Raw genomic sequence first — 27,379 nt, forward strand, 5'->3', positions numbered from 1 at the left:
TTCGAGGAAGTGCAAGCATGTTAATCAGCACATCAAAATACCTGTGTCACATTGTGGTGCCAGAAAAGATCACTTACAGCATTGAACTGTAGACGTTTATGTATAATATACCTATATAGTCACCAGAAGTGATTATAACGGTCGGCCATCGGCAAAAATCCAGGCAAAATTGGTAATGGCCACCCATTTCAGTGTTGATCCGGACATTAAGGCCGGATAAAAATTTTCGTATGCATAATTACATAGTGCGGTAGACTATGCATGGCGTCGAAGCGATCCGCTGCTGCTGACGAATCAAAGTCCAAGAAAATCAAGAGGCAGGTTTCAAAAGAAACTTTTAGCAAGTGGCAGAAAGTTCATGAATGTGAGTTTCAGGTGATGTCATGGCTTCGCTGTACTGTGGACCGCTCAGACAAGTCCCTTGTGTCGACGCTATGGTGCGAAGTATGCCGCAAGTATGAAAGGAAAATTGACAGCAAGAAAAACTTTTCGAGAGCCTGGATCGACGGTTCTACTAACCATAAAACTAGTAATGTAGTGGATCACACCTCCAACGAGCAACACAAAGCCGCCATGGCACTACTTCGTCAAGAGCAAGCAAAGAACGCTAGTGAGCCTGTCGCTAGCTACAGCACTATTGCGTGTTGTCTTCACAATCCCTCCATAGGTCCTGCGACGAGAGAAAGAATTAAGAAAAAGTTTGACATAACCTATCTTATGGCAAAAGAAAACTTACCATTTACCAAATACCCAGCTATCCACGACCTTCTTGAGCGACACGGAGTTCAGCTAGGATTTTCTTATAAGACCAGAGAATCAGCTCACAGTTTTGCACACTTCATTGCAGAAAGTCTTAAATCTTATCAGTCACTTAAAAAGCTCAGTTTACAAGATCCACTCCAGTGGCCTACTGTTAAGGTTGTTCGCAGCAAAATTGTTGATGAAGATGGCAGCAAAACATATCAAGGAGTTTGTCTGAAGAAATACACTGATTCTACTGTGCAAAGCTGTAAGGATTAAACAGGTTAGATGAGAAGTTAAGAAGTCGTTTAGAATGGTCAGACATTGGTTTATTAAGAGCCATCCTGCAACTGCTGGATACACAAAATTGGCAGCCCCGTGGCTGTTCTAAGTTCACAGCATCTGGCAATGATGAAGACCACTGTGACGAAGATGAATGTTTAGATGAAATCAAATCATCTGTGAATACAATTGCAGAGTTTTTCGCCTACCGCTAGAAGCTAAAAGTGTAGAACTGTGTTTCATTCTTGATGAAGTTGAAGAGGCTGTGCTGGCTCAAGGAAATACTTGAACATCGAGAAAGAAAACTATCAGAAGGTCTGGTATAGGCTACACGCTTCGCCAGATTCAGGTAGCTGGCAAAATCTGCTGCACATCTGTAATCTTTTGTTCAGTTTGCCTTTTTCAACTGCAAAAGTTGATAGAACTTTTTCGATTTTGAAAGTTATTAAAACTGAGAAAAGAACAAGCCTTAACTCAGACACTTTAGAAGATTTGTTAGAGATAAAAACAGAAGGGCCACCTCTTAGTAGTTTTTCTTCAGATTCATCTGTAGATTTATGGTGGAAGGACTCTTCAACTACACGTCGTGTTCTACAGAAGCCAAGAAAGAAGTACAAGAAAAGAAAAGACTTAAATAAAGCTACCACAAGCTCAGCAAGTACAATAGCTCTAGTTGAAAGTAGAGTTGCACCGATATGCATTTTTTCACATTTGCCGATACCGATTATTTGCCTATTCCTGTAACCGATATGCCGATATTTACCGATATTCTTCATTTCTTCAGAACAGAGGAGGAGGAGCAGAAAATCACCTAAAGTTTATGCGTATAAACTGCATTTGTAATGATAATGTAATCAATGTAATTAATTACGTGGGCGGCCGACTTTTACAATGTTTTACACAGTTTTGCTACTATCTCCTTTCATGGAAAAGGAAGCCAAGTAGTTATAAAACAGCTAATCAAACAGTGTTTTAGTGGGACTACAGACTCTTTGTGAAGAGTGATCAACTAATTGCGTGGGCGGCCGATAAATATACACAGCCTACTATAGCCTTGCAACCACATTTGTGCAAACAAACAAACTCAAATAGTTACAAAACAGTTACAACAAACCACTTACTGCTACATTCACCACCTTCTTTACTTTCATCTGTTCATTGTCGTCAACTTAACGATTGATTGTGGGTTTCGGTTAACCGGCAAGTTATTCCGCTTCGTAGCCGATACCGATACTTGTAAAATTAGCTAATATCGGTTGTTACCGATAATTCAACCGATTATCGGTGCAACTCTAGTTGAAAGTAGCGAAGACACTGACAGCAACTGCGACTCTGAGGATCTGGCTTTAGAGCAATGGGACAACTGGTTTGACTTTGGTCCCGGAGATGAAATTGTGTCTGAGTCTTCACCAAATAGTGACGATCAGTCCGAGTCAGACTCAGAGTGACACAGTTATCTTCAGTTCATAAAGTGTGTTCACATATAATAATAGTGATAAATTATTAAAGTGTTGAAGTTCACATAATATAATAATATTTACTGTAAATGTGATATTTTCACTATATATAGTGTGAATTGTCACAAATGCCTACATTGCATACAGGCTTTAAAATTTAATCTGTATATGTTATAAAAGAGAGTCACTAATAATAGTATCATCCAAGGCAAATAAACATTTGCATTACTATATAGTGAAATATCATTAGCATAAATATATAATTGCAATTTTGTGAAAATGCTTATGCTGCAACAATAATGACCTGCAAAGAATTAAAAATGATAATTCTATTCTTGAATCTTCCATCACTTACATCATAGGCTTTACTTTGACAGTAAGATTTTCAGTAAACTTTTACTAAAATTAAATGGCCTATCTGAGCATTAAATGTTTCAGGGGGGGATGCCCCCAGACTCCCCTAGATAGCTCATGCTTTGCATGAGCTGAGCGCGAGTATACAGTTCCATTTTAGAACAATATACATAATCATTTCCTTTTTAGCGACTCTGGTCATGTCAGGACATTTGTTCTACTTGGCTGACCAAATCATCCTATGGTCTGACAATTGTCAGGCTGCATAAAAATTATTGTAATCACCTCTGAGTCACACATATCAGTATATGTGCATCATTTATCATACCATTTTATTGTAATTATAGCGGAAAACACTTTACCATCTGTTGTGACTTGTGTGAATTTTCCAAAGCAATTAGCTGATATGAAACACTGGGCATGTCACTTTAATTTTCCATAAAGACAATATTCCACTAAAACATTGATTAAGCTATTATTATTCAGTATTATTCCAACCACACAGCAGTGAAGATACAGCTAACAGTAATGTTGTACAGCTATGATAATTACTGAAAGACTGTGGTCATGATCAGTGCCACTGATTCATTACTGAACATGCACTAATCTATAGACCTATCTCATTACATCCATAAATCTATAATACAGAAGCAATAAAGTTGTGACTAGTCCATGCATCTTAGCATAGAAATGCACTTATGTCACAGTCATTGTGAAAGCCACTTTTTCATCTGTTGTTTTCCCTTCTCATCAATGATAATTGACTATGCCACTTTACCATCTGTTGAAGTATAATTCTATTTCCATACAAACACACACCTATAGCTGTCTGGCTACAATACTATACTGCATGTACACAATACAGTCAATACTACAATGGCTTGCTCACAAGAGTCGTTTACCAATGCTGAAGATCTAGAGTTGTTGTCTTTTATAACTGCAGTTCATGGTGTCAAGTTTTTATCCTAGCTTAGCAGATCTGATAGCAAGTAAAGTTCTAGTTGTTGATTTGCTTCAAGAGAAATGCAATGAACATGCATGATCCAAATGCAATCATTGTTATGACAAGATCTGATGAGCCTAAAATTCTTGGACATCTAAAAGAAGTTCTGCAATTGCATGATACAGATTTTACAGCTTCATGCTGTTGGGGGGGGGGGGGGGGGGGGGAACTTTCCCCCCCTAAAATCTCAGACTCACCCCCTAAAATTGTGAGTGACTACTACAGTATTCTTAGGTTTAGCAACGCCATGCACTCATGCATCAAGTTCTACCACTGAAATTTATAGAGATACTTGAAGATTTAGATAATGGTTGCTTGATGTTAGCAGTAGTGAACATCTTACATTTTGTTGGTGTGGCTTCACAAAAATCAACACTCATGAGCCTTAAATGCCTAACCAGATTGGCAACTATTTCAACTGCTTTATATAGTTGTGAACTTGGACAACTAAATAACAGACTTTCACTGGTCACCCCCTGAATTTCTGATTCTCCCCCAAAGGAGAAATCCTAGAATAAACACTGACATGACCACTCTGTGATTATCAGTGCATGGTACCCCTGAATCTAGGCCCCTGTATGCAGCTACGTATATCTTAATCAATAAGACGTCTTTCATCATCAAAAGCCTAAATCCACCTTGACCAATTTTGACCGCAGTCACGGATCCAAGAACAGAGGCTATTGGCGTGACGCCTCCTTGACACAGGTTGGGTTTTGTATCATATCTCCATGGTCTTAATCTCGATTCGTTTCAAACCACCAAAAGGCAGTCCCACGATGGTTACTCCATCCACATAGCAATTTTCAACTCATTCCGTGAAGCAGTTTACCCTGTAGGCATGACAACAAATCAATCTTGTTTTACGCAAATAATCGGTCATAACTCCTGAACCATTCATTGGATTTCCACCAAATTTGATACTAGGATTCGCCTTTTGACTCCCATTCTGTGTGCCAAATTTCAAGGCGATCGGAGTATTATAAACGTGTTTGCATTTTATAGCAATATTTGCAAGTGTGTGAAAATACGAAGAAGAAAAATAAAAAAACAATACTGCCACCAACTCTATTGCCTTACTTGAGTTGACCAGTCCATTGGATTCAGAACACCATCTTCAGTCAGCCAGGTTACGTAAGCAAACGAAAATCCTTGCCACAATACCTACCTTTGTAATCACGTGATCTTGCCTCTATTATTACAATTACAAACCTGGGGAATCCACCATACTTCTAACTGATCTCTGTACAGGGTGAATTGTTTGTAGCTGAACTGTCTACAAGGTAACTTCTTCTAGCTGATCTCTCTACAGGGTGATTTGTTTGTAGCTGAATTCTGTACAGGTGATTTGTTTGCAGCTGAACTCTTTACATAATGGTTTCTTTGTAGCTGAACTCTCTACAAGGTAACTTCTTCTAGCTGATCTTTCTACTGGGCGATTTGTTTGTAACTGAATTTTCTACAGGGTAATTTGTTTGCAGCTGAACTCTCTACATGGTGGTTTCTTTGTTGCTGAACTCTCTACAGGTGAATTCTTCTAGCTGATCTCTCTACGGGGTAATTTGTTTGTAACTGAACTCTGTACAAGGTGCTTTTTTGTAGGTGATCTCACTGCAAGGTGATTTGTCTGTAGCTGAACTCACTAGAGGGTGATCTGAACTCCTTACATTGTGTATAGTTTCTAGCTGATCTCTCTACAGGGTGATTTGTTTGCAGCTGATATCTCTACAAGTTGATTTGTGTGTAGCTGATCTCTCTGCAGGTTGATTTATTTGTAGCCGATCATTCTACAGTGTAATTTGTTTGTAGCTGAACTATTTATAAGGTGATTTGTTTGTAGCTGATCTCTCTGCAGGTTGATTTGTTTTAGCTGAACTCTCTACAGGGTGATTTACTTGTAGCTGAACTCCTTACATTGTGTCTAGTTTCTAGCTGATCCTTCTACAGGGTGATTTACTAGTAGCTGAACTCTCTATAAGGTGATTTGTTTGTAGCTGATCTCTCTGCAGGTTGATTTGTTTTAGCTGAACTCTCTACAGGGTGATTTGCTTGTAGCTGAACTCTTTACAGGGTGATTTGTTTCTAGCTTATCTTTGTACAGGTTGATTTGTGTGTAACTGATCTTTCTACAAGCTGATTTGTTTGTAGCTGATCTCTCTGCAGGTTGATTTGTTTCTAGCTGATCTCTCTACAAATTGATTTGTTTGTTGCCGATCACTCTAAAGGTTGATTTGTTTGTAGCTGAACTCTCTACAGGGTGATTTTTTGTAGCTGACATCTCTTCAAGGTGATTTTTTTCTAGCTGATCGCTCTAAAGGTTGGTTTGTTTGTAGCTGAACTCTCTACAAGGTGATGTTTTCTAGTTGATCTCTCTACTGGATGACTTGTTTCTAGCCGAACTCTCTACAGTGTGATCTGTTAAGTTTCTACCTGATCTCTCTATAGAGTTATATAGGGCTACCAATGTAAAAAATCAACATCTTCAAAATTATATGCTATGTTCGACTAACTCTCACTTGAATACAGCTGCAGTGGCGGCTAATTCTGTTGCCTTCTTGGGGTACAAATCGATCGAAATATCTGCAAATCACGAGACTACGAGCGATATCTCTCGGTAGCCTTAATCTTTTCTTCTAATACTGGAGTTAAACCTTCCTCTGTGAGTAAACCTTCACCTAAAAAGATTGGTAGTTTGATTGGTGAAGCAGGTTTCCCGCTGCTGCATCATTTACACAAATTTTCTTGCTCCAAAATCGGGTTTTCGTCCACGGAGACTAAATGAATGATAGCCAAAACTTCCTCACACCACAGTAGTAACCATCCATCAACAAAGAACTCACATATGAAGTATGGTTAACTTTGAAGTTTGTTAACCATCTGGCTGAACGGTGATCAAGATAGAATTCGACGAATATGGTCTTTTCACTTGACAAACACTACTAGAACGTCAAATCACGTTACGGTGGAGCTCAGTGAGCGGCCATTAAGTCACAGTCGCGGCAGATTTCAAGAGGTCGCGTTATTGAAAATGATTACGGCCTCAACTGTCGATAGGCGCCTGTAAAAATATTCAATTTGGCGCGAATTTTGAACGCTGTGTCTTACTGTGACAGACAGTCTTGTCTTGTAGTTGGGTGAGTATTTCTACTTCCAAAAAGAAGGCACAGAAGCTATCTCTTTTAAGACGTCAAGTAAACATACGCAAGAAGGTTCTTGGACAAAAGATAAACATAGTGTTCACTCGATCAGGAAGGCAGCGATCTATAAATGATCTAGAAAAGGAACTAGCAGAAGCTATTGACCAGGACAGCTCAAACAATTCTGAGTATGTCAAACAGCCTAGCACATTGATCGGAAGGCAGATATACCACAGATTTAAAGTGGGAGAATCTGAATATAAATGGTACAGGGGAATCGTCCTTGAGTATGATTGTATGGCTAAAATGCACCTTGTTGAATATGATGATGATGAGGAACCGTCCCTTTTTGATCTAAACATAGACTTACTCAGTGGTGATTTAGAAATATTGGACTAATACCTACAAGGGATTTGTCTTTTTAACAGTATACTTGTCTTTTACTATAGAGTAAACTTAGTTATATCTTGACTATTTGTCTTTTAACTGTATTTATTTTCAGTAAAGGTTATACGTTATTAATTACTAATGAATGATTAAAAACTGTTCTGTACTCCAATAGAGTTTTGCAGTGTTGCAGTCTTTATACCCTGGCTGACTGATTGCATTCATACCAGAGCTGTATGTATGTGCTATGAGTATAGGGCTGAATGTGCCAGCCCTAAACTATGATGGAGTCATCTAAATGGGAGATATTTGGAAAATCGTAAACATTACATTTAAGGCTGCATAAGTTTAATTCATAGATTAGCATTATAATGTACTTATTTCAGCAAGATGATTTATATTTGAGTACTTGACAAAGGTTCCGTTATTCTATGCATCGTATGACGTGCAGAATCGATTTCTTTACACGTCACTTCAACTTCCTTCTTAAGTTCATTGACTTCTCCTCGTAACTGCTGTATCTGTTCTGTGCAATGCTTTACTTCCAACTTCAAGGAATTGAATTCGTGCTTTGAGAAAGTATACTGTGCCTTACAACCTGAAAAGTAATCCATTATTTTGTGCTATGTAAAAACTATGCGATACCTGTCTCAGCCATGTAGATAGTTAAACAATGCTGGAAATCAGAGCTATGTGTACATGTTAAAAATAATATAAAAACATGATTGGCAGATCCCTGTTTCCTCTACACTTGTTTGTTAACATGATTCATGATTTATTATGAGCAAGCTCATATATTATGTACACCACATGCATTGAATAGCACTACACAAGTTAGTATATAAGCTACCTGACTAACATACCCCAATTACTAATTGTGGGCAAGTGAAATGGTCATTTCATTTTAGTTCCAACTTCTGTAATTTCTGCCTGTTACACAGTTTTCCATATGGAGAACAGTATACAAAGTGCCACCTAGCTTATTTCAACTGTAAGAGGCATGAAAAATTAAGGACGCATTATTAACGTGTTTTGATTAAGGTGTTGCTTGTGAATCAACACCTTTGCGCTAGAGCAGAAAATAGATGGGACACAAATAAAGATGAAAAGGGTCCATACAATTTTGCTTGTTTAAGGTAACAGTTAGTCAATCAGTCAGTAAACACCCCCAATTCTATATAAAAATTTAAAGGAAGAATTTCATGTCACTTCGAAGGAATGTGTGATGTGGGCTTTATAGTACTCAACCATTACTGCCAAGCTACAATTACAGGGGTGGATCTAGGATTTTGCTAAGAGGGACAAACTGGTAGAAGTCACTACACAGTGTGTGAAGCACACACTGTGAAATGCGAAGCATGAGCCTTAGGGGGCCCAGGAAATTTGCTTATTGAGATTGAATTTGGTAGCAATTTTGACTGCAAAGTAACATTGCAAGTTGTAAATGTCATGCAGACTGTTTCACTCAGACTTTACTCTGAAATCAATAGCTCATGACAAATATGTGCTAGCTAGTAGGCACAAACACTTACCCTGGGCAATGCTGGCTAAAGTATCTGAAAACAATTAACTACAGTGGAACCTCAGTTATCCAAACCCCTGGGGACCACCTAGTGTTCAGATAACTGAAAAGTCCATAACTATGAAGTTATGTGCAAAATCACCTTAAAACAATGTATTTAACACTTTTGCAAACAATAAAATTTTTATGAATTTTTTGACTACTCTAATAGAACACTCACTACTCTAATAGAACGACCATTTTCGGCATTCGGCTAACCGAGAATTTGGATAACTGGGGTTCCACTGTACACCTTTCTGTTGTGTCTCTAGCAGAAGTTTACAGATAGCTTTTTCAATATGAAGTAGCGTGACATAATGATTGCGAGACACTTCAGGTAATTTATTGTCCCATTAGTTTTTGATGAAGTCAGAAACTCTGTCTAGAATAAGATTTATATAGTTGTAATGTAACACTCTCAGCTCCTCTGCATTTGAGTATAGCTATTGAACTATGACTGCGTATGTGACTGCTTCATTAGACTATCTCGATCTTTAAAAGTGGAAAATCTAAGTCATTTCAGGCTTTGAAATAAAGTAGAAGTCCCTCCCCTTCCTTGTGCTATTATTTGTTTATAAATGTATTTGGATATATTGTGTATAATGTACACCTGTTTGGATGCTGTTCAATGTGTCTATGGAATAATAAGCAGCACTATCTGAATGGGGCCTCATCCTAAATCCGTTCCTGTATTATGTAACAAAGAAACTAGTATATTATAAGGATGTAAATCAGAGGAATGACAACCACTTGTGTAATTACCAGACTTTTAAATGAAGTGGTTAGCAATATATCCTTAAAGCACCATCGATACACAATATTGCCTATAGCTAGACTTGAGCCAATTATGACGCTTTTGAGCAATCAAGCCTATACACAAAATTATGCTTGATTATGCTCGAGAGGTGAATTTTTGATAAGAATGCATCAGCACTTTTAGAGTCAAGTGACTGCTCTATTAGAGTATTTGAAACAAAAAAATCGACTCTTGACTGAAATTCTACCGGGAGATCCATCGTGGTATCCACTTTACCAATAGTGCTTGTCCCTTTAACCTACTAGAAACGCCTTGTTTAACTTCTGACTTCCATTTTGACATGATTGGAGTACAGGAGTGTCATTGTTTAATTAACATACCACGCACACAACACTTGTTAACAAAATACCCTTTAAGCACTGTTGGACATACACAAAATAGACTGTGTACACAACTCATACATCCACGACAACTATATTTTACCACAACTCACCAAGATTGCTTGAGACGCGTGGACACGATTAGGCGCTGGCGCTTCATAATACTTTTCATGCGCTCTCTACGATTCCATCTCAACAGTAAACGAAGACAGTTATGTTTCACTATTGTCGTGGTAGTTTTACAGTTCTACGTTGGCGAGGTAACAATCACGGTGAAAATCATGTCTACGTTGACGAGGTAACAATCACGGTGAAAATCATGTCATTTTCGGTAAATTGAGGCTCACCCAGATGGTTAACAAGTTTCAAAGTTAACCATACTTCGTATGTGAGTTCTTTGTTGATGGATGGTTACTACTGTGGTGTGAGGAAGTTTTGGCTATCATTCGTTTAGTCTCCGTGGACGAAAACCCGATTTTGGAGCAAGAAAACTTGTGTAAATGATGCAGCAGCGGGAAACCTGCTTCGCCAATCAAACTATCAATCTTTTTAGGTGAAGATTTACTCACAGAGGAAGGTTTAACTCCAGTATTAGAAGAAAAGATGAAGGCTACCGAGAGATATCGCTCGTAGTCTCGTGATTTGCAGATATTTCGATCGATTTGTACCCCAAGAAGGCAACAGAATTAGCCGCTACTGCAGCTGTATTCAAGTGAGAGTTAGTCGAACATGTAACAGCAGGTAGCATATAATTTTGAAGATGTTGATTTTTTACATTGGTAACCCTAAGTTATATCTTGTTTGTATAGCTGAACTCTTTACATGGTGGTCTTTTGTTTGGTTGCTGAACTCTCTCCACGGTGACTTGTTTGTACTACAGAGTGACTTGTTTGTAGCTGAACTCTCTACAGAGTGACTTACTTGTAGCTGAACATTGCATATAGTAACTTGTTTGTAGCTGATCTAGACGAACTCTCTACTGGGTAGCTTCTTTTGTAGCTGAACCCTTTACGCAGTGATTTGTTTGTAGCTGAATTCTCTACAGAGTGACTTGTTGTAGTTGAACTCTCTACAAGGTGACTTGTTTATAGCTGAATTCTCTTCAGTGTGACTTATAATGTCTGAATCTCTACAGCAGCATATTTGTAGCTGAACTCTCTACAGGGTGACTTGCTTGTAGCTGAATTGTCTAAGATTAACTGTTTGTAGCTGAACTCCCTACAGAATAACTTGCAATGTCATATAATTCTATAATGGAGTAAGTTATAAACGTAGCTGAATGCTTTGTTAGGGTGACTGTTCTATTAGAGTATCTCGATCTCGCATACGCTACACATGGTTGGCTTTGGAATCATAACTCAGTGGTTTGTAATCCAATTCTTCTGTACTACTGCAAGGACTTTCTATAATAAATGTTCCAGCTACACACCGATTTTCAGCTCACTGCTCTAAGCGGTTTGCCTGGTAGACGTGAAAACTTATAGTTTTTATTCATAAAATCGATCGAGTAATTGTGACATAGGTTGGGTTTTGTGTCATATCTCGATGGCCTTTAACTGGATTCCTTTCAAACCACAAAAAAGGCACTCCTACGATAGTTACTCCATCTACATAGCAATTTTCAGCTCATTCCTTCAAGCGGTTTACCCTATGGGCGTGACAGACCTGCGACCTTATTTTTCACAAATAATCGGTCATAACTCCGTGAATGTTCATCGGATTCCTACCAAACTTGGTAATGAGATTCACCTTAATGAGCCCTTTAAGTGTGCCAAATTTCAGCCCGATTGGAGCACGAATTCGTGTTTTATGGCGGATTTTGCAAAGTGTGCGAAAAGAAGTAGAAGAAAAAAACCCAAACTTTGGCCGCTCGTATCTCGGAAATGGCTGGAGCGATTTTCTTCAAATTTGGAATGTGGACTCCCCTACCTAGCCGGCACTTCTGTAGCAACTTTGGTTTCAATCGGGGTAGGAATCACGGAGCTACAAAGGTGTGAAAATCGCGTTTACTTTCTTCCTGTAAATGTAGTTTGTTGCCTCAGCAACAAACAAAAGTTAACAGGCTAGCTTCCTGGAGTGGTGGGTCAGGAGCAGAAATCAACTTTTAGCACCATCTGTCATCTGGTTGCATAAGTGCATATAATAATTAAATTCCACATTCCTTTATAGTAGTGGAACTGAGTTGTATCTGCCACAATTGTCTAATTGTGTCATCTGTGCATTTGGTGCCCGGTTTTAGTTTCTCAGCAATTAGAGGTCGAACTAGAGAAGTTGGAGGTCTAACTAGAGAAGTTTAACAGTCATAAGCTGCTTGACTGAGATCGCTAAGCTATGCCAGTGAAATCCCTCACCACCAGCTTGCAACCTCCTAGCTGCTCGGCTACAAAACCAGCTAAGTCACACTGCATGTGTATAACTGTCTTAATTTAAATATAGCTATTGCATTATTCAACTATCAACTGAACGTGTGACGTAAAATAGTGGGTTTACCGGCTCACACGGGCTTGTTTTCAATAGAGATAGCAATAGCTATCACCTAACCAGCAACGCGTCCCGATAGTGCTGTGAGGGGTTGCTCAGACAACCACTAATCGTGCGGAGGGGCTCGTTGAGGCACTGGACCTGGCTCTCGGGCGGTTCTTCGCTCCGCCGGATTGGCTGTCGTAGCTTGGATCCCTTGGCGGAGCGGAAGTCCAGAAACCTGCGTCATGCCGAGGATGAACTCCATGACTCTTTGAAACTGCAGGCTGACGCAACAACACATACATGCTGACGAAACTCCACCTGTCACTGGTCGTTGCTATCCCCAGTCCACAGGCTTCCCCTGGCACAACTCGTGCTTCCTACTTCTGGAACAACAGTGACCCCTACCTCTCAACCAGCAGTCAACCCGAACATATTTCCTCAGCTGCAGTCTACAGCTAGCAACCAAAGCTCCTCAATCAACAACAACTTACACTTCAGGCCATGTCCACTGTTCTGGCCATCTTCGGGTAGCCTCAACCAGCTACAACTGCATACCCAAGAACTAGCCATTCTTGGTACTACTCATCCTCCCCCACTAATAGCTCCACTACCGGCACGTTTGCGCACTGGAATCCTTGTGGAGTAGTACATAGAATTCAATAGCTCGTTTGCCCATGCCATATCCTCCACACCCACCACTCAGCAGCATATATGCAAATGTTTTTCATGCGGAAAATATCATCTCAGAGTGATGCGCTTCAACTTGCCCCAATCCCCACCCACTCCAAAAATCAACTCCTTTGCCTCATGGATGGTGGCCTGGAACATGTAAGTCTCCACCATTCTTCTAGCTAAACTATCCCGAGTGCTAGAAATGTTCAGCTACCAGTGCATTATACTCCTTAAACTGTTGTTGCACTGACACACATTTTCACATTAATTTTACCAATATCAATATTTGCCTATTCTTGTAAAGGTTATGCTGATATTCAGTCCTTCAGAAGAAAGAAGGGGGAGCAGGAAATCACCTAAATTAAATGGCAAATGTAATGATAATGTAATCAATGTAGTTAATTGAGTGTGCATACGATTTTACAATGTTGTTGAAGTATTGCCACTAACCCCTTCATGGAAAAGAAGCCAAGTGGTTATAAAATAACTAAGCCAGCTTATCAAACAGTGTTTCTGGTGGGATTCGAGACTATTTGCGAAAAGTGATTGACTCATTACGTGGGGTGCCAATAAATATCCACACCCTACTATAGCCTGGCAGCCATACTTGCAAAAAAAAGCCTACATATAGTTATAAACAGTTAAGTGTTGTATGCTGCATAGTTTTACTTTCACCTGTTCATTACCCTCATCAATGATTGATTGTGGGTTTTAGTTAATCAACGAAATATCTCCACTTTGTAACTGATACTGCTACTTGTAAAATTAGCTAATATCGGCTTTTACAGAAAATTCAACCCAATTATTAGTGCAACGCAATTTTAAACTTCCAACCTACCTTCCCACCACAATCACTCATGCAAATCTGCTGTGATTTGACCAACCTAATAACTTGCCAACACGCCAATTGTCAATACCTCAACAAAGGTGCTCACCCAGTTACAAAGCACACTTGCCCCACCTTATTTGTGGGGATTCCCCTACCCAGCATGCGTAAGTGGGGTGCATGCACCCCACTACAGACGATTGCGTGATCTTTGCAACAAGCCCGGTTGCGTATCGCGTGACTCAGTGACGTAACTACTTTTAAACTTAGCTAGACTATTGTCCAATACTGAGCTGAATGAGTTGTGAGAGATATCGCACTGCTGCGTATAGCTCAGATATTCGCTGGAGAATCGTACACCAAGTCATTGGGTTAGAGAAAACGTGTAGAGATGTCGCTACCAATTTAAATATAGACCCCTCAACTGTTCAGAGGACTGTGGATCGTTTTAAGCAGACGGGAGATGTTCAGAAAAGAAGTTATCCACGAGGAGATAGAAAGCTTACAGACATTGGAATGTACCTTATCTTGGATTGGGTTATTGAGAAGCCAGGTATCTATCTGGGAGAGGTTAAAGAAGAGTTGCTACAGGTTGCTGGAATTGACATCAGTGAGAGTAGAATTTGTAGGTACTTAAGAGAGTGGGGATTTACTAGGCAGAAGATGTCACTAATGGCAATTCAAAGGAGTGATCTACTTAGAGCAGAGTACATTTTAGATATGGCGGTGTTCTCTAATCACCCAGAATTTTTTTGTTTTTGTCGATGAGATGGGATCAGACAAGAGAGATCAGAAGCGAAAGCATGCTTACAGCTTAAGAGGTAGTACTCCTACTGTAAAACGATTTTTATACAGAGGCCAACATATTTCAGCAATAGCTGCTATAACATGCAATGGTATCCTAGATTTTTCAATTCATGTGGGAGGTGTAACAGCAGATGTTTTTGACAACTTTTTGTCCAGTGTTTTATTACCACATTTACAGCCATTTGATGGAATTAATCCATGCAGCGTTGTGGTTATGGACAATGCTATGATACACCATGCTGGAGAGGTGGTGCAATTCATAGAACAAGCAGGTTTACTAGTTTATTATCTGCCACCCTACAGTCCTGACCTCAATCCCATAGAGGAAGCTTTCAGCAAGGTTAAATCTGTTCTGAAGAGTAATGAGGAAAACTGGAATGGTTTTGATATTTAGACAGCTATTTCAGCTGCATTTAACTGTGTAACTCCAGAAGATTGTCAAGCATGGGTTGCACATAGTGGATATACATAAGTGTCTGTTATACTAGTTATTGAACTATACTAGTACGTAGCTATCGTATAGTATTTGTTGTATTATTAGTTTTATCATAGATACAGTATACCAACAGGGATTGGAAACGGAGACTCGCGCACAAACATATCCGTGTCTTGCATGACGTAAAGAGCGCGCCGTCACTAGGGCTTTCATCCGTAGCTAGTAATGGCGAGTGGAATTGTCCGTAGCTTTATAAGTAGGTTTTGTGACAAAGCGGAAGAATCTTCCCGGATGGAGAGTGGTAGAAAGTTTTTCGAAGCATTTTTGCACCATATTACGAACGGAGACGCTTCAATGGACGCTTTTGACGAATTCAGCGAAGAGCTAGTCAGTGATGTCAATTAAGGAAATATTCGAAAATTTGAGGGAGTACAAGTCCACCTCCACAAAGAAAGAGAAACTCTGGTGTGAATTCCACCGTAAAAGACTCCACACGTTGCCTGATTGCTTAATATACAAAGTTATTCACAGTTCAACAGACCATCAAACACTCCAACTAGACTTGACAATACTGTCAAAGTGGGCAGATAAATGACAAATGGCTTTTAACATCAGCAAATGTAAGATAATGCAAATTTCTAATCACCATAGCAAAAGTTTATTTTCGTATGTAATGAATGGCACCTCACTGGCAGTTACAGAACAACATTTGTATCTTGGAGTAAAGTTACATCACAGACTTTCATGGAAGCCACATATAGATTACATCTGCAATAAGGCAAACAGAGCTGTTGGTTTTCTGCGACGAAATCTTCAGCATTGTCCTAGCCATCTACGTGAGCTAGCATATAAACAATTTGTCTTGCCTATTTTAGAGTATTGTTCCCCAATATGGGATCCATATCACCAAACCAACATAAATCAAGTAGAGATGGTCCAACATAGAGCTGCTCGTTTTGTCACAGGTCAACCATGGAGACGAAATAATAGAGACAGCATCACTAACATCCTTGAAAACTTGCAATGGCCTACACTACAAGAACGTCGCAAATCAGCTAGACTAGTTTTACTATATAAAGTACTACATGATTTATTAATTATACCGAACTGTTATCTCCCATTTAAATCTACTGTATTACGGACCCGACACTCACACAACTTTAAACTAGTATCTTACCAACCAAGAATTGATGTATATAAATATTCCTTCCTCCCAAGAACTGTACCAGAATGGAATAGATTAGATGATGAGATTATTGAGACTGACTGTGTTGAAGAATTTAAGCAAAAATTAGCCCCTTTTATGTATATAGTTAAGTAACTTATCGTAATTGTATATATTTTTATAGTTTATTATTGTAATTGTACATATGTATATAATTAAGTAACTTGTCGTAATTGTACATACTTATATAGTTAAGTAACTAATGGAAATTGTACACATGTAATTGCACATCAGCATTATACCCCTGGAGGGTCCTGCTGATTAACAATAAATAAATATAAATATGATATTTGGAAGCGCTTTTGCAGGGGTTTAGACATCCCATGCAGCCAGCTCATACAATCCACATGCACCCTTCATGCCAGCTTGTCTACACTACACATTCAACAGAGCTGGCACCATCTTTATATAACACAATTTAAAGCTCAGTATATTAGTGACCAACTGATAATGTGCATGCTCATTGCTATAATAGTACAACAAATACTGAATAGCTAACATTAATTTTGCAACACCACACAAGATAACAAAACATAAAGGAAGAAAAGCAAACAAACAAATATAACCAGTTACCAAGTCACATTCAAATATACTCCAGTATATGTATGTGCAGAACAATTCAAGTGTTCAGATAGTGAACTTGAAGCCATGTCGTCAATACATTAACACGGAAGTATCATTTACCAGAAGATATTGGTAGTGAATCTTGAGCTGTGCTTCTCACATCGGTGCACTGTTCTTCTTTGTCCTTATGGTAAACAACCCTCAGATTCTTCAGTGCTAACGGTGGCTATTCAGCAATATTGTGTATAGGTATGGATTCCATCATTGCACCTCCCATTTCCTGTAGGATTGGTTTCAGAACAATCTAATATTCACGTTACACTCTACTCATGTACTAGTAACTGATGACATGGTATATTGGTACACAAAGTTACTGATGTGTCCTCCAAAATAACACAAGTGTAAACTGTAAAATATAAATGTCCAGTATGGTAACACGAATAGTAATTTCAATAAGCTATTTACACGGCACTAACAATGTAAACACCAGAAAATATACCACTTTTCTAACTGCTCTTACTGGCAGGCTTGCAAAATAACACAACTGCTAGAAGCACTGCTGGGTTACATTAAGCTTACCACAGAAGTGAGCGTCAATGGTCGTTTCAAATCACTCGTGTACTAGAACACGCGCAGGTAATTTTGCCCTCGAATAGAACAGCAATTAGTCCAATTGTCGCAACGCTTAGGCTGTAATTCTTCTACAACGTGCACAAAAGTGGCTTCTAACGAATTCGCGCTGCACTGGTATCTATGGTGACGGTCACTCGCGCTCGAGACACGGATGGTATTTCACGTATGTTACGTCATATTGGGAATTTGTACAGAGATATCACGTGAGTTACTTCCTTTTCCAATCCCTGTTAGTATACTGTATCTATGGTTTTATTGATAGTACATAATTAGTTTTATAACAACTGACTGAATAGATGCATGTGGTATACATGCACATATTGTATTGAAACATAAAGTGAAAATCGACTGTAAGTATAGGTACTCGTGTTAAAGTTTATTTTCCCAAGCCTCTCAACATCTCCAAAATTCTTGTCTTCTCTTCTTCAAATTCTTCTTTACTTAATACTTAATCTTCATAAAGCTCTTTCGTTTTCTTCAGATCTTCTAGGCAACTTCTTCGGAGCGAAACAAGTTTGAGTGGAGAGATTCCCTTTGTATCACTGCAATTAGACACTTTATTTGGAGAAGATGGGGGTTTACAAGCCTTTACAATTGCTGTTGCTGCTTGAGTAACCACATCTGCTACTCCTTCTGTTGCTGATTTTTTGGGTTTGCTTACTTTCCCAGTTATTAATGGAATGTTAGGGGGAGTGATATAGTCTTCGTGGTGCCCACTTTGTATTAACTTTGACCACAAACGAAGTTTGGGAATTTCCATTTCAGGATGTTTTTCCTTCAATTTGGTCAATACCTCTTGCAAACCGTCATCAAGTTTTTCTCTTGGGGTCAGCGCTCTCTTTTTTTATGGTGGCTCTTCCCTATCGTCTTTGGGTATTGGTACCTCACACCACAGTGTTATTCTCGAGCCAGATGAGAAATTCACATACATTTTCTGTAGATCTCTCTCGTCACATAACCACCTTTTAGCTTGGTTAGGCGGTTCCAGGTAACCAATTTGAAAAGTGGTAGAGTTTGTGGCTGGGAACTCCTTTTGAAACGTGTCTAGTAATTTGAACTTCAAGTGTTCAATGGTCGTAAACCTTTCCTCGACATCATGCCATTCCCGCAACGTAAATTCACTCTTTTTCTTAGGGTTCACAAAACGTACCAAATACGTGTATTGACACAAAGCCTTTGGAGAAGCAGTTGGCTGAAGCTGTGGTAGAGAACCCAGAGACAACAGAAGGTTTCCTAATCCAAGCTGTAGGTTTCCTGCTGTAGTAGTAACAGGATGATTACCCGCCATTTCAGTACACTTTTGCGCGTACCTACGATAAAATAGAAACATAAGGCTGATATACGGTATCCGCAATTCAGTTGCAAAGATCGCGCAATCGTCTGTACTACAGTACCACTCACTCTTGAGTGTGAACTATGCAATCACCGTGACAAGGCTTTTGTACAGCTGTTCTTATCAGACATTTGACAGGGGTGTAACTTCGGTTACACAGCCCCACACCAGTGGCGTAACTAAACCCGGCCCTACGCGGGCCTTGGCCTGGGTGTCAGCAATCAAGTCACACCAACGGAATTAGTAATAGAGTAGTAGAAAAAACTATTTTACCGAACAATCGATCGAGACCTTGCACACATTTTTGGCTGCAAAACAGCTATATTACCTTTCGTTATTGTGAAATCACTTCAAACTGCCAAGTTATCGGTATAAGCGCCTCTAGAAATAATTATCGCTTAGATAATTTAGCTACTTAAATAGCTTCACTTGTGAATACGATTTCAACTTATTGCACTGGGCCCTGGTGTCGGTACAAGTCTAGTTATGCCACTGCCCCACACTCCATGGACACAGCGCACAACTTACAATCTGCGTTTGTGAACCCATCTGTTTTGGGCAACCCTCTTGCTCAGAACGCATTCAAACTAGAACCTTTCAGTTCCCTCACCTGTATGCACCTGTGGGTTTCAGCAGTAACAATTTTATAGATCCCTCTGCATGTGTTCTTAATTACTATGTAGTAGATGATGCATGCTCCATAGTTAACAAGCTTGGAACCCTGATAATCACTAATAATCCTTATTACATTTGAACACTTCACGAAGATCCCTGATATTTTATTCAACTCAAACTCTTCATTCTGTACATTGTCCCAACATGTCACCAGGATACATTAACAAATGTATTAGAGTTATGCGTCATATTTAATTTTTAGCACATGTTACCATCATGCATATCCATGTGTAGGTTCACATTACCCTGCATTACTTGGGTTTGTGTGCATAGTGATACGGCCGCTGAAGCTAGTCATGTAGTTTCATTGAAAATATATGGGTACATAGAATATCACCAGAGGATACATTGTATTCACATAAAACATGTCACAGATTTATGGTTGTGCACATCCCATAGCCATGGTAAGTAGAATAATTTGTCATAAAATCTTACGGTCAGTACATAAGAAGCTATTCAAAGGGGGGCAGCAGCACAACTTGATGGCTTGTTCCAGTAGTGGTAGACACCATTTATGGTTTCAACACGACCACTGTGATAATAATATACAGATACATATTGATTATACTACTACTACTATATACATTACATCATTCATAGATTCTGATGTCATTAAGGGTTAATTACTATCACATGTGGCAGTATTACATAGTCATAATGTAACAGTAATGAGTGGTATGGTAAATTAGAGTTACAGTCAATGGAATTATTGGATTTTGTCACTCATGATGTTGTATTCATTGTGAGCTTAATAGTACTGGAACATTAAAATTCAAGTATGACAAATAGACACAAGTTCTGCAAAAATATACATCATCATGTGTTATGTTTTATATCACTGTTAACAACTATTTTGGGGGAAATTGGGCGCAAATTTAGTTTAAAGTAATTCAGTCCAAAGATGCGTGTGTTATCACTAATGCGACTTAACAATAAATGCTATGTTCAAACTGGTTACGTTTGTTGCGACTAAATGTGCCTATGTTTGTTGCGGATAAATGTGGTTATATGTTGTGATTATATGTGCTTATGTGTTGCGATTATATGTGCGATATTTGTTGTGACTAAATGTGGTTATGTGTTGTGATTACATGTGGTTATTTGCTGTGATGTGCGTAACGTTTGTTGCGACTGAATGTTTGTAATGTTTGTTGCGACTGAATGTTCGTAATGTTTGTTGCGACTAAATGTTGTAATGTTTGTTGCGACTTAATGTTTGTAATGTTTGTTGCGACTAGATGTTTGTAATGTGGGCTGTCACATAATGTTGGTAATGCTAGAGTGTTGTAATGTAATGTTGGGTATAGGTACTGTGGGCCGTGAGTACTGTTGGGTATAGGCACTATTGGGTGGAGTTACAATTGGGCATAGGTACTGTTGGGCGTAAGCACTGTTGGGCGTAAGCACTGTTGGGTGTATGTACTGTTGGGCGTTATTAATGTCTTGCAAGTTACATCATCAATGGTAACATTAAGCATGGCACGACTGGGACAGTGATAACACATGATTCCCCTTCAAGCAATGCGCCTCGCCTCAGTTGCCCTACCTCCCCCAAAGAGTTGTATGTACGTATGTGTGTACATGTATGTGAAGTGATGTTTCTATGTAGTTATCATGTGAAGCAATGTGTTAGAGCTCGGTGCGGTGGAAGGGTGGTTTGTGTAGGGCATGCCGTAACGTGTTGTGATGTGTCATGAAGGTAGCATGTTAAATATACTCACGGTGTGGCACGCCGGCTTCTTGGGCCGCACGACACACTACCGTGTGTCTTGATTACAGCACATATTTGTGGTAACCTATTAGAGAATTTAATTTTGATAATAGTATCTCCTTCACATAACCACCAAAAGCCATACAAGAAACCAACTGCAAATACTTGAGTAAGTGCCTACACTACAGCATAGTATTACATACACTGAGTTATATATAAACTTTGAAAAGGGCACAACTTGTGATTTTGTGACTATATACTTTGCATGTATAAAAAAGGACATCATTGACCCAACCCAATAAGTTTTGTTTCAACCACTGGCATATATACATCCATTTCCTCAAGATCATCGACAGCTATATTCATGAATTTAAGGCATATGTAAACAGTTGTTATGTTAGATGTTTACAATTTGGAAATATGCTAATATACACAGAGTCTGTACAGTCTTTTACATTAATTATCAAACATTTGTCAATCAAATCTTGTGGCTTCATTACACAAAGACTGCTACCCCTAAAAGAAACAATGTTTATTATTTTGCGAATAATTGCAAAGTTGTTCTTGTGACATTGAAAGACGATTGAAGAAGATAAAGCAGTGTTCATTATGTATTAAAATGACCTTGTGTAAAACCCCTACATTAACTGAGCCATCAACTTTGTAAAGAAAGCAAGAATCATTTCTTAATGTTTTCCTTGAATCCTTTATGATCACTCTGTTGGTTTCATGCAACAATTTTGTGGAAACACCAACACTGGTCCATTTATACTTATATTCAATGATAATAATAAAGCTTTCTCCTGATCATCCAACCATATGCTTTGAGGTTTTCCTAGTATGCTGATTGATTCGGTGATCGACACAGTGTTTTTGTTGCTAAGAAGTGACATTAAAGTAAGTTTAGCATCTAGATATTTTAATATATACCTTTTACTACTGAAGCACATTTTATGATAGAAGTCCATTTCCAGACTATCATCAGCGAATAACGTTTCAGCAGATGTTGGTATCTTCTGTAGTTCACTTATATGCTTTATTATCTGTAGAAACATATTATATACTGAATGGCCTGGTAACACTACGTATCTTTTATACCTGCTTTTCTATTCCTGTTGAGCCACTGAATAGCTTGAGTAAGTCACCATTTGCAGATTCAAAGAAAAAGCAGGAATGAGACCATAAAGGTTCAAGGTTTTGCACACAGTCTGGTAGATGCATCAAAGAATGCAAACAGACTGTCAAATAACGCTCACCTTCAGAAGAGCACAAGAATATACATACACGTATGTGACTTTACACAATTTTTTACCATAATATGAAGGGAAAAGATAACAATAATGTTTAAACAAACTGAAGCTGTATTGAAGATCTTGGTCGCTTACACAATCCTTAAGTAAAAGAAAGGTTCCTTCTACCCAGGTGGTCCAAGAAAGTATAACTTAGGGATGAAAGCTCTGGGGAAATCCCGTAATTCACACTGAACCAGATGGTGAGGATAAACCATTACTAATCGCCATTTGTTTGCATTGTTCTTCTTGGGTATTGCTCTGACTTGGATGACCTGTAGACCTGGACGGCAGTTGTTGATAGGGTATTTCCATGTTGTCTGTTGAGGCACACTTCTCACTCTAAGTACTCTGATATTACTGCTGAGTGAAGGCTTTTGGGAGATCTATCAAAACTAATCCTGAATCCAGATGACATGCCTTGTATAATATGACCAAAAGTGATTGTCTGGATGAGACTGTAAGACTGATGTACATTCAGAGGTGTGTGTACTTCCAGGGACACACCATGTTATGCTGGTGGTTATAAAAATACCAGTGTATGCATTGTGTACATAAGATGTACATGTGATGTAAAGAAAGAGGTGATTACACTAGATAGGATAAACAAATTACAACTGTGTGATACAATGCTCCCGATAACGGTCGGACATCGGACAGTTTCCGGAGAATGTCTGGACAAAGCTATACTGTTCGGAAATAATGTCCAGAGTGAAAAGAAAGAGGAATTGCCTTCTGCACGTACTAGGGGCAACAGGCCTCTGTGTGCCTGTGGAACAAGATTTGTGAGCCACAAAGTGGCAGCCATAAACAGATTCATTGAGCATTATGGTGCTTACTTAAATCACTTGATTGCTCTGACAGAAGATCCGTGTGTAAAGGCTGCAGACAAGCAAAAGCTTAAAGGATCTAGCTGCTGTATCTTCAGCCTGGCTGTACTGAGTCCTATGTTGATTCATGGTGTTAATACTGTAGGAATATGGAGTTAAAGGGCCATCGTGGCTTTCTGTGGTGCCCAAGTTTGACCTTGTTAAAGGAGTTGCAATAGACTACATGCATTGTATACTGCTTGTAGTAACACGACTATTGTTGCGTTTGTGGTTTCAATCAAGTTATCATAAAGAAGTTTGGTATATTGGATCTAAAGTTAACATAGTGGATGAAAGACTAACTTCTATCCGTCCTACTAAGCACTGGTGATATATGCATTTGTGCATGTATAGTGTATGCTATACATCCAAAGCACTTCACCATGATACATATGTACTGCTGTATACATTTGTGTTCATAGGATGTAGGTGTGGTGTTACAAGAAAGGCACAACAAAATGTCTAATTACACAACAAAAAAATGGGACATCATGTCAATCCAACAGGGGGCCAGCCACCAGGTCTAAGGTCCCTTTTCCACGGCCGGCAGATCTCAACATTGTACCACACTAACACGACTTTGTAAATACTCTACTTTCACAACATGAGTTCTCTGTCAAGCAACCTCATGAATCTATTGACATCAAATGCTAGTTGTATGTTACTAATTTTGTCACTGGCTTTAAATTTTCCAGCTGCAGGCATATATGCTGCTAGTCGTAAAAGCGTTGAACCAAGTTATATGAGATATGCATAATCATATAGGTAAGTATATGTCTGGTGGAACAAAGAGTAGTAGTGATATACATAATTATATAGGTAAATACACTTCTGGTGGAACAAAAAGTAGTAGTAGTATAATAGGTAATTATTGAATTCATTGAGGTCCAAAACCTTACACATAGTGAATTCACATTTACTGACTACTGAGCTGGAAACAGCCTCTTATCAACAAACCATGTAATATATAGCTCTTGTGATGCTAAAAGAGCTTCATTACAAGTCACAAAGGTTGCAATGGCACTAATATTTACAAAATGTGTGTACATGCAGAAGTAGCCAAAACAATACTGTTTGTTTACTTTGTATTGTATTTATAGACAAAGTCAAACTATTTGCTGATGATGTCACGATCTACAAGGAAATCTCATCACCTGATGATGTTAAATTGTTGCAGTTTGATCTCTCAAGTATAGCTCAGTGGGCGAAAAAGTGGCTCTTGCGTCTCAATCCAATTAAATGTGATAGCATAGTGATTTCCAATAAGCGTTCCCCAATTTTACCTTCATACCATCTAGATTCTTCTGTTATTCTACACCATCCTGTAATTCGATACCTAGGCATTATAGTTGACACAAAGCTGAACTGGAATGAACACTGTAAATATGTTTCAGCTAAAGCTACTAAAGCACTCAATTTTCTTCGCCACTACCTGTTCAATGCTCCTTCATCCATTAAATCTACTGCTTACAAATGCATTGTCCGCCCCGTTATGGAATATGCCAGTCCAGTTTGGCATCCTCATACTGCTAAAAACATCAATGCTCTGGAATCTGTTCAGCGTAGAGCTGCCCATTGGGCTTCCAATAGTAGGTGGATTCCTTCATCTCACTGTTGGAGTAAGTCTTCTGACGAATGCATCCAAGCATTAAAGTGGCCTACCATTCAACAACGTCACAACTACTTTACTATTTGTTGCATTCATGATAGTCTCTACCACAGGAATTCCTTACCATTTAGTGAACATTTTCAGTTGTCCCAAGCTCCCACAAGGTGTCACCCACTATCTCTCCGGCCTGTGACATCATCTTTCAATTCGTTTCGTTACTCTTTCTTTGTGAACAGCCCATTTCTGTGGAATACCATACCCCATACCATCCTGCGAATTAAACAGCCACCCTTGTTCCGTTTAGCCCTCCGTCATTTTCTTTTTTGAATCTTCTGTATACTTAATGTTCTTGTTTTGTTAGTATTTATTTTTGTTCTTGTAGTAGTTTTGTTTTACAGGTGTATTTGCTTATGTCATTGCTTTTGTAATTTCTGGTGGCTTTTTGTGGGAAGTATGCCTACAGGCTTGTCCTTTTGTACAACCCGGTCTTTTGACAAAATTGATAATAACAATAGACATTATATGTGACCGGATCCGCAAAAACCCGATACAATCGCGCAAGCCTAAATTTACAGTATAAAGCATTGAATACAATGGGTAAAATACTTGCGTATTATTGAAAAAAATATGTAAATTTTTTAAACGCCTCTTTCTTAGTGAAGGAAGGGACTAACAGTGTCAGATTTTCGCAGATATGAACACATATATACTTATACTTGCAGATTGTCTGGTGACTGAGAACTGAAGAGATTGGAGTTCACAAAATGAACATTCTGAATGAGACGACCATGCAGAAAGCACTTTAAACCAGTTACACAGCACTCGGTTTTGCCTTGTGTTGTATTAGCCTCTTGCCCACACCGTCATGCTATTTTTTTAACATTGCATTTGCTAGTATAATAGTGTCACACTGTCCACGCACTAGTGCTTTCTCAACATTTTCTGGCAGCAGTGCAACACGTTTAACAGACACAACATTACCAGCTGTACTAAACAATTGCTCTGATGGCACAGAAGTTGCCACCACACAAAGATACTTGCATGTCAGTTTACTCACATTTGGGGACAAGTGTTGATGAACAGACCACCAGTGAAGTGGAGGATGATCTACTGATATTGAAGGTTCAGTTTTGTAACAAAGTAGTTCTGAATGCACAATGTCCTTAAAAGTTGTTGTATCAGTAGTTTGCTCATTTTCAGATTGAAATTTGTCTCCAATAAGCTCCATTAATGCACTTTTTTTCTTCTTATTTCTTGTAGGTCCATTGCAGTCACTATTGGAAGAAGTGGAGGGCTCTGAAGACTGTGGTAGTAACACACTCAATTTGAACATCATTTGATTCATTATCATTGTTTAAGTTTAGAATATCTTCCAAAACCCAATCAAAAATTTCTTGTTTAGCTGCCAATGATAAATGTGTCAGGGTTTTGAACCTAGGATCCAGAAATGAGGACTTGTACATTAAAAACTTAATATTGGAATCTGTGTATCTAGAATCCATATCATCTTGTAAAGCTTTCTTAAATGGTTTAATTGCCACGCTATCATCATCTTGGAAAGCTACCTTGATTTGAATTTCATGTAGTAGAGTTCCCAATGTAGAGATGGTGGGATACTTTTCACCATAGAGGTGCTGAGTAGCAATTTTAAAAGGCCTTAGTAGTTTGATAATATCTTCCAAAATACGCCATTCATTTGGGAGTAGTTTCAAATGCATCACACTATCTCGACGTTGCACTGCTGATAGGCAACTGCTGCTCACAGACTCGTTCTATCATGCGTAAGTAGAATTCCAGCGAGTTGCCACATCATGAATAAGCTTGTGTTTTGGAATGTTACTAAACATCAGCTGGTTTTTTTTTTGAATTCATCACTGTCCACATGTGATTTGTGAAAATGGCTAACAAGCTTTCTACATCTTGCTAATGGTATGGAAACTTGAGGTATTTGCAAGGCTTTCTGGACAGCCAAGTTTAAAGTGTGGCCTGCACATACAAGCCTGAGCACATCCATATTTTCAAGAACCTTAACTATGTTAGATCCACTATCTGTGGTAAATGCCACAAGTAAAACTAATACACCACTCTTTGGCAGCAGTATTCAGAGCTTGAGCAATTATAGTGTGGTTGTGTGTTCCAGGGAAATGATGAGTCTGAAGCAGGGGGGTAGGACATGATGTAATTCATTAAGTAAGGTCTGATGCA

The 27,379-nt window shown here is 38.8% G+C and overlaps 2 protein-coding genes across 2 annotated transcripts in view; both read left to right on the forward strand.

The window, feature by feature from the left end:
• The window catches only part of LOC136244226 (uncharacterized), a 144,367-nt gene that overhangs the window by 22,462 nt on the left and 94,526 nt on the right, over window positions 1-27,379 (forward strand). The gene's annotated exons all lie outside the window — the stretch shown is intronic.
• Window positions 14,793-15,224, forward strand: LOC136244086 (uncharacterized). The gene has a single exon (XM_066035605.1). The coding sequence runs from the start codon at window positions 14,793-14,795 to the stop codon at window positions 15,222-15,224; it is 432 nt and encodes a 143-aa protein (XP_065891677.1).

Source organism: Dysidea avara, chromosome 14, assembly GCF_963678975.1.
Source record: "Dysidea avara chromosome 14, odDysAvar1.4, whole genome shotgun sequence".
Classification (NCBI taxonomy): Eukaryota; Metazoa; Porifera; class Demospongiae; order Dictyoceratida; family Dysideidae; genus Dysidea; species Dysidea avara.